Consider the following 9,785-nt stretch of genomic DNA (forward strand, 5'->3'; position numbering starts at 1 on the left):
TAGGGTTGTGCACACGTGCGCAAAAGGTAACCATTTTACCGTTGGAATCATAGTCAAATGATTGCCTTCAAACAATTTTTTTTCAGAATCATAATCTCCGTATTTTTTTACGCATTTCTAAAAACAAGAAAAAAAAAAAATTCCGGAAAATATTTTAAAATGAGGAAATGGTGGGGGGGGGGGGGGGAATCGAAATTTTGAATTTGAGATTTTTGAAAATTTTTTTTTCAAAATCGGAATCTCCATACAGTAGAACGTGGGATTCCATAAAAAAAGGGGGGAGGAGATTCCGATTACATATACTCCATCTGGACCCTAGGAGGGACTCTTAAAGTCAAAACTACCATAATAAACACATTGTACCAAACTCGAGGGAATGCAACTCTTGAAGCGAGCCTTTTAAAGTCAGACTCAGTTGCATATCATGTTTCATAATTAGTGCACAAAATGCAACTTTTTTAATCATCAGTGCAAGTATAGTCAAGACATAAGAATAAACAAAAATAAACATACCAGACGAACACCACATGTATCCAGCATAGTATATAGAAACTGTTCACACTTTCAGATCTATGTAAGAGGTGGGCTTTTCGAAATGCATCTCGGTAATCGTGTTTATTCAGAATGAAATTCAGCACTGGGTGATCTTTCGGTACTAGTACACAACTTCCGGTCGCTGCCCGCACGCATACTGATTACATGATCGTATAAGGAAAAAATTTATTAATTATTCCCTATAAATATATTTATTTATATTAAGGGCATTATTATACATAAATGCCTCACGCTAGGAGGGACTCTTAAAGTCAAAACTACCATAATAAACACATTGTCCCAAACGCGAGGGAATGCAACTCTCGAAGCAGAATCATTTAAACTCACAGGATACAAACTGTTCTGTTATCAGAGAAATTATATCCGAGACACCAAATCTTGCGAACAGCTCGTGTAAGAAGCTCAAGCGACCTCAAGCAATTTTGTGTAGTTGTCGGCTACTATTAAGTAATAACACCCATTTACCAGGTCTGCAAAATCGATATGCAATCGGGACCATGGTATTTTCACTTCCAACCAAGGTTCACATTTTGTAGTAGGTAGTTTCACTACCAGTGCACATCCTCTGCAGGTTTTCAACTTCCATGTCCATGCTTGGCCAGTATGCGAAACTTCGCATCAGCGCTTTCATTCTAGAGATACCTAGATGTCCCACATGGAACTCTTTTAGCATTCTCTTCTGTAATGTCTGTGGTATGACCACCCTCTGAGTGTACATTAGTACACCATCACATATAGGGTACACGTTCACATCTTGGTGGTTCTTTGCATCAGACCTTTCTTTATGTCCTGTTGTCGACTACAGTTTTCTTTTTGTCTCATTAATAAATTTGTCATTTCTTGCATTTCTTTTTATTTCTTCCAAAGTTACTGGTAGTTCACTCACGATGTTCCACATTACACTTTTTTTTCGGTTCATCGACCTTGTTCAATCATTTAACTGCTCCACATACGCAATTGCACAAAACGCTTATGGGTGTCTCCCATAAATTAAATTTCTCCATACATTCGGTCCCAAATAAATTCATGAATTTTTTCAGCACATAAACGTTCACTTTTTTGGTTCAACCTTTGAACATTATATTACAACTACGTTCGCCCATGAAATATAATTTTCTTCCCGTAACACCGTATGCTGTTTTGTTCGAAGTACATAATTTTGGTTTACCCATTTGTTCCCATGTTTTCTCATTTATAATTGTGATGTCAATTCCTGTGTCTAATTGCATTCTAACAGTAGTGTTTTCAATTCTCACAGTCATGAATTTTCTGTTTGTTGTAGTCATAACTTTTCCTGCTGACAAACTCTTTATCTTTTCTTGTTTGTTCCGTTTTCCCTTTCATTCTAGTTTTGCAGTGTGAATTTATATGTCCTGTAACCCCGCAGCGAAAACACTTTGCTTTTTTATGCGGACAATCTTTTTTAGATGCATCCCACCACATGCCATACATAGGACTACATTCTGATTTTTTTCTGTTTTACCTGCAACACTTTATTTGTCTTCCAACTTTTTTTGCACTGGTCATATGTGAAAACACTCTTTTCATGGAATTTCTTCCATGTCATGCCTTAATTTTAATATCCTGTTACATTCTCCCGACAGTTTCTGCAATGTCAAATCCTGGTTCATTTCCAGTTTTGATAGAATTTTTGTCCTGATTTCTGCATCCCTTCTATCTGTGTGTGTGTGTATATATATATACACACACACACATATATAAACACACACACACACATGCATATATATATACAGACATGTTAAATTTTTACAAGTGCACCTTTAGCATAGGCGCAGGAATAGCTGTGTGGTAAGTAGCTTACCAACCACATGGTTCCGAGTTATGAGGAAAAAACTCGTATCTTGTGAATTTTCCGAAGTCCTCTCCTCACCCCATTGGAAAAGATTTTACCGACAAATTTCTTTATAATCATAATGTATACCGTTGCCTCTTGTGAATTTTCTGAGGTCTTCTCCCCACCCTTCCATTGCTTTGTGCACATTTTTTTTCTTTTCATATTTATTTCCTACACATTTTTTTTTACACCTATTGAACTATTTTTGTCCTGATTTTCGTTTCCTGGTCAAGTTGTAAACATTAAGCATATTTTTTCAAACCAAATAGTGTTTCAACCGAATTTGGATATGTCTAACGGTTTTTTAAATTTATTCTCAATAATGGATTAAAATTTTATTGTTATTTTCAATTAAGCTATTCTGATGTAAGAATTGTGTAAAATATTCATATGAATTTATTTGAAATTCATATTTTTGCAGGTATAAGTGCATGCACAATTAAAGATATTTGGTCATAGAAATAAGTTTAAGTGAATAATAAAACAGGTAATTAGTTTCCTACATAGATTTTATTGCCTTCACAGTGTTTACCATTTTACAAAATTATATTAGAAAATTGGACAAAACAAAAAACACAATTGAAAAAAAAAAAAAAAAAAAAAAAACCAAAGCAATTCACTACCTTGGGTTGCAAAGTTGGGGGCGTTGGGAAACCTCTCTAATTGACCCCGAAAGGATGAAAGGCAACGTCAACCTCAGCGGAATTAGAACTTTGTCTTTATGTTCTGAGTTCAAATTCCTCTCATATCGACTTTGCCTTTCACCCTTTCAGGGTTGATAAATTAAGTACCAGTTGCGTACTGGTACAATGTAATCGACTAGCCCCCTCCCACCAAATTTAGGGCTTTGTGCCTGAAGTAGAAAACATTATTCTTATTTATTGACATCTACTACATATTGTAATTTGCATAATTCTTTTGATATCCTTGTAAACAATAATAGTGGAGGCGCAATGGCCCAGTGGTTAGGGCAGCGGACTTGCGGTTTCAATTCCCAGACCGGGCATTGTGAGTGTTTATTGAGCGAAAACACCTAAAGCTCCACGAGGCTCCAGCAGGGGATGGTGGCGAACCCTGCTGTACTCTTTCACCACAACTTTCTCTCACTCTTACTTCCTGTTTCTGTTGTGCCTGTAATTCAAAGTGTCAGCCATGTCACACTCTGTGTCACACTGAATCTCTCAGAGAACTACGTTAAGAGCACACATGACTGCGGAGTGCTCAGCCACTTGCACGTTAATTTCACGAGCAGGCTGTTCCGTTGATCGGATCAACTGGAACCCTCGACGTCGTAAGCGACGGAGGGCCAACAACAACAACAAACAATAATAATGTCAACTCATTATTTCAAGTGCTTCCTTTGGGTGATCATGATCAACATGTATTAATTATTACAATTTTTCACTCTTACAACATTTATAAATTTTTACAATAACATTACTGAACATGCAAACAACAATGTTAACTTGTTAATATGAGTTAACTATTTATGGAATACCAAAGGACTAATACACCTTATTACTAAGGAAATTTTTTGCCAAAAAGTTAAAATTCATAAAAAAACCCCATTCATTTTAAGGTTAAAAGACACCAAAAAGAATGGTTTTTTTAGCATTAGATACTGAAAAGAATAAATAAATAAATTCATTGATATATATTTTTATGTATAGATTAAACCTAAGTTTGATATATATTTCTGCTAGAATTCAGTAGTATTGGACTATCACTTCAGAGCTATTTCAAGCACTCCTTATGACTTGTACTACCCTTCAATGTTGAAAATTATTTGACACGATGCGTGTCAAGTCATTTGAACACAAACAAGTCTCTGGTGTGATGTATAGTTTTCTTGTAAGACAAATCTTTAACTTTAAGGTACTTTTACCTATATTAGTTATTGGTGATCGGTACCAACCTCTAACATTGACTATTTTCATCTTTTTCTGATTCATGAGACAGGTCTCTTTAAGAATAGAATTATTTATTACCATCCAGTTGTAAGTGTATATACTTAGTTTTAATTCTTTGCACCTATTATTTAGGAATTTTAAATTTATCATCAAAAGTATCTACTTTTCCTTGCTATTCTTTTCACTATGCATAAATGTAGAGTATGTTAGCTGTTCCTCAATGATATTTCAATATATATTTTTTTATGTTGTTTAAATTTATCAACTATTATGTAAATTTTTATCTGAGGTTAATTGAATTGAATCATTTTCTTTCACTGTTGCGTTGATGGATCTTTCTGAAGTTGATTGTGGAGTTCTTTTGTCATTGTCTTATTGAGCTGCTTTTTTTCCTGTTTCAAGTAATTTTGATTATTATGATTTTCTTATTCTTAACTCAGATACCAAAACCAAAAGTCATTGAATTTACAAAACAATTCTCAAAGGAATTTGTATTGACTCACAATAACCAGTTATATTGCAGACTGTGTCATTGATGTCAAATGTGATAAAAGTCATTTCGTTGAGTCACACAGAATAAACAAAAAACATCAAAACTATCTTTAAAAAACTTAAAATCGAATATCAAATTGTTTGAATCTACTGAAAATGATAAATCTTGGGGTGCAATGGTGACCAAAGCGTTTCTTGAGGCCAACATTCCTTTGCTCACTAATCCAAGTTTGAGAAGTCTCTTTGATTCTATCAATAAGTCACTGCCATCTCAATCTACATGTGAAAATATGTTGATATGGTTAGTGCAAACACGGTTGAAAATTCCAAGAGCTATCTGGCTGATCAAAATGTATTTTCAATTGTTGATGAAAGTGAGATCGATGACAAACAAATAGTTAATGTACTTAATGGTTCAGTTAAAAATCCTCAAAAATACATTCTTAATAGAAAACGACTTTCAAGCCAGATTCCAAAAATGGCAGGAATACTGGGATCAGTTTCTTGCTGTGCAAGGTGATTATTTCAAAGGAGATGATGTTAAAACTTAGGCAAATAAGTTATTTTTAGTATACATAACTAGTCTGGGAACCGTTTGATACCCCCTCATAAATGACACATGCCCATGATGCCACACAGAAGAATTGAATTTGGGATCTAGTGATTGCAAAGCAAGCAAACATTCTAAGCATTTGAAAATAGTCTTCAATAGTATTGAAGACTATTGATAAATATTGTTACAAATAGTATTGTACTCTTTACACAAGGCACACCTTTTATTTTTTAGGCATTTCTTTCATCTCGTACTTGGTTTAATATTTAAAACTTCAGGAGAGTGGGAAATTCAAGTACATCAACCCCAAAAAGATGAAAGGCAAAGTCAACCTCAGCGGAATTTGAACTCAGAACATAGAGACAGACAAAATGCTACTAAGCATTTGTTTAATGATTCTGCCAGATCACCATTTTATACCTGATTTAATATGGAAGACATTTAGGTAAGATATTTAATGTAAAAAGCAAATGTAAAAAATTTTTAAAGAAACATTAAAGATAATAAAGATGTTTTAAAGAACACATTTTTTAAAAATAATTCACGAGTTAAATGTAAAATGCATTGGTTGAGGGCTTTATGAATTTATTTATTAAAAAAATTGAGAAAATTTTATCACAAAATTTTTATTTATAAAAAATACAAAATTTTATCACAAAATTTTAATTTATAAGAAATTTAGAAAATTTTATCACAAAACAAGAAACTCAATGACCAAATTGATCGTTGTATTTTTTATGGGTATAATTTACATCATCTGGCCTCACAATAAAGCATGTAGTAGTTGACGTTACCGATGGTAACAATATCTCAATATGAGATGACCATGGCTAAAATGCTTGTCAGATTTTAGAAGACTCAATACTGACCACAAAGATCAACATGCTGAATGTGCACAGTTCTATACAAAACAAAACCATGGATGTCTGGAGTATAAGATTTATAGGTCACATTAAGATGTTCAACCAACTACCTTTATGACATAGCTCTGCTAAATTGGAGTAGGCCAGGGCTACACAATCACAAACTTTTACAGTTTGATAATCATTGAAATTGTAGTAAGGCACTATATTTGAAAGATCTTTGATATTAAATGACATACAAATAGTAAATTCCTCAACAATCGTACTTGGCAGAATAAGGCTTTGATATAAAAAGAAACACTACTTTGTCACTCTAAAACAAATTTTAACATGTACTTTCTTATGGCTTGATAAATGGCTGTTAAGGGTGAATGATTTGCCACAAATTTCACAGCTGAAAGGTTTCTCTCCTGTATGAATGCGCCTATGTCGAGGTAAATCACCATTCCGTAAAAATGATTTGCCACAAATATCACAACTAAAAGGCTTTTTTTCAGCATGTGTCCATTTATGACTGGTTAAATGACTATTTTGGGCAGATTGCTTACCACAAATATTACAACGGTATGGCCTCTCTCCAGTATGTATTCGCTTGTGACTAGATAAAGTACTTTTTACAGAGAATGTTCTACCAGAAATATCACAGCTGTAAGGTTTCTCTCCAGTATGTATTCGTCTGTGTGTAGATAACATGCTGGTCTGGGAAAACATTTTACCACAGATTTCACAGTGATATGGTTTCTCTCCTGTGTGTGTTCGTCTATGACTAACTAAAATATTACTCTGGGTAAAGGCCTCACCACAAATCTCACAATGGTATAGTTTTTCTCTGGTATGAATCCTCTTGTGGTTATGTAAAAGAACTCGTTACCAGGAATGCTTTACCACAAGTATCACAACCATAAGGTTTCTTTTCTGAGTGTACCCATTTATGTCTTAACAAATGATTATTTTGTGCGAAAATTTTAACACAGGTCTCACAGCGGAATGGTTTTGCTCCAGTATGAATCTGTTTATGAAAAGACAAATAACTCTTTATAGAAAATGATTTACCACAAATTTCACAGTGATGAGGTTTTTCTCCTGTGTGTAATTGCTTATGTATAGATAAATGACTATTTCGTGAGAATGATCTACCACATATTTGACAAGTAAAAGGCTTTTCACCAGTATGAACTAGTTTATGACCAGATAGATGGCTGCTCTGAGAGAATGTTTTACCACAGATTCCACATTTGTACGGTCTTTCTCCATTGTGTGTACGTTTGTGGGAAGTTAACTCCTTTTTTTGAACAAACAGTTTCCCACAAATTTCACAATTAAATGGTTTTTCCCCTGTATGTTTCCGCTTGTGATAATATAAATCACTATTTCGAGAGAAATTTTTACCACAAATTTCACAGTGATATCGCCTTTCCAATGTGTGAATTACTTTATGTTGAGCTAAGATAGTGCTTCTAGAAAATACTTTCCCACATATTTCACAGCGGTAAGGTTTCTCCCCAGTGTGAATTCGAATATGAGTGGATAAAGAACTATTTGTTGGGAATTTTCTACCACAAATTTCACAGTGAAATGGCTTCTCCCCAGTGTGTATCCGTTGATGGACATTCAGATAGTTTTTGGAAGAGTATTTATTTCCACAAATTTTACAATGATATGGTTTTTCTCCAGTGTGTGTCCTTTTATGTTGAAAGAGGATACTTTTTTGAGTGAAATGTTGACCGCAAATTTCACAACCATAAGGTCTTTCTTTTGAGTGTGTCTCTTTATGTTTAATTAAATGACTACTTTGAACAAAGAATTTGTTACAAACTTCACATTTATACACATTATCTATGTTAGATTGTTTACCATTTAAGGGTTTGGTATCAGGAACTTTACAAGAATATGCATTATGATTAATTTCATTTTCATTAGCAGTTTCTGAGTGTTTCAGTGAATTGTTGTTGTGGGAATTTGAATCCCAACAGTTATCACAAAATAGCTTTATTTCTTCTTTAATATCTGAGAAGTTTTCTTCAGATGATTCAATATATCTGGGAAATATTTTGCCACAAATTTGACAAGGATATATCTTCTCCATGTTTATACCGCAATAGGAACTACAAAACACTGACAAAATCAAATTGCTTGATTAAATATGATGAGTCTTAATTTTAAATGAAATCTTCAGTAAATGAGTCACACAAATTATTATCTGAAGGTTTCTTCAGCTGATTATAAACAGAGGCCATCATTATTGGTACATTCCATTTATCCACTAAGTAAACTTCCAAAATCTCAGGACAGATGCCATCTTTAGTCTCAATATTTCATTAATGTATGAGAAGAATTCATAAAATAGATTAAGATATCAAATTTTAGTAAAACTTTCAACAAGTGTTTTGGAATTCATGTAATTTAACCTTTTAGCAAACAGACTACTCTGTCAAATGTAATGCTTATTTATTCATATTGTTTTGAATTAATCATGCATTATCTCATAGCTTTGAGATTTCATTGTTTATTTTTAGAATGATATTGTGAGTTAGGTGTGAGAGACCAGATCTAGTTGGTATGAAAATTAAACAGGTAGCAGGATATGGTTGATTTAAATACTAAAAGGTTAGTGAAATTACTGAAATAGTGATCTTGTAACTACCCCAAAAGATGAAAAGAAAGAGACTCATCATCATCATCACTGTTATGTTCATTTTTTCCATGCTGGCAAGGAGTAGACAAAATCTATTGAGGTAGTTTCCTGTGGCTGGATACCCTTCCTATGGCCAATTCCTATTTGTTTTGCAATTAAGATATTCTTAATCCATACATTGAAATTGAAATCAACAAAACTGCCAAACTATAGGGTGCACTATTAACAGCTGATCTAAATAAACATAGTAGTTATTAAATTTAAAGGGTAAATTTAGTAACTACAACATAGGAATACACAACATGTTTAGAAGCAGCTAGATAGTTTTAAGAAAGAACTGATATGTACCTTCGACCAGCTAGGACTCAAAATACCTGTAAGTACCAACTTTAAGATGGTTAACTTCTTGAACATCAGACTCAATTTAGATATGAAAACTTATAAAAGCCTTTTAACAAACATACTGAAGTACTCAAACTGAGCTTCTAAAATCCTTGAAATATCCTCAAGAACTTAGAAATATTAGTACAAGGATAATCAACTTCTCATCAAATAAAGAAGTCTTCAACAGAATAAAAATGCTTCAGCAAAAAGGAACTTTTGTAGATTGGGTTATTTGTACACCAAATTCATTCGCTTCCTGACACTAAGAGTTCATATGTTGGGCTTACAATCATAATGTCATGAGTTTAGTTCTTGGACAGGGTAGTGCACTGCATCCTTGAGCAAGGCATTTCATGTTGATATGGTCTAAGCTGAAAATGAGTACCAGCTGAGTATTAGTGCAGTTTTCTCTCTCCAGCTATGCCCCTGGGTCAAAAAGTGGGAGAATCAACAGGATGTCTATGTCTGCTCACAACTATGTAGACACGTAAAGTAATTAGTAAAAGCACTGTACTTATTACCAAACCCTACTCATCTG

The 9,785-nt window shown here is 33.7% G+C and overlaps 1 protein-coding gene across 1 annotated transcript; it reads right to left on the reverse strand.

Moving 5' to 3' along the window:
- Positions 1-6,528: 6,528 nt before the first annotated feature.
- On the reverse strand, positions 6,529-8,365 carry LOC128251428 (uncharacterized). The gene is given in 2 exon segments (XM_052978272.2): positions 6,529-7,086; positions 7,088-8,365. Coding segments are annotated over 2 exon segments (1,785 nt in total). The 5' UTR covers positions 8,315-8,365.
- Between the last annotated feature and the right edge of the window lie 1,420 nt (positions 8,366-9,785).

This window comes from Octopus bimaculoides, chromosome 5, assembly GCF_046866305.1.
Source record: "Octopus bimaculoides isolate indiv1 chromosome 5, ASM4686630v1, whole genome shotgun sequence".
Taxonomy (NCBI): domain Eukaryota; kingdom Metazoa; phylum Mollusca; class Cephalopoda; order Octopoda; family Octopodidae; genus Octopus; species Octopus bimaculoides.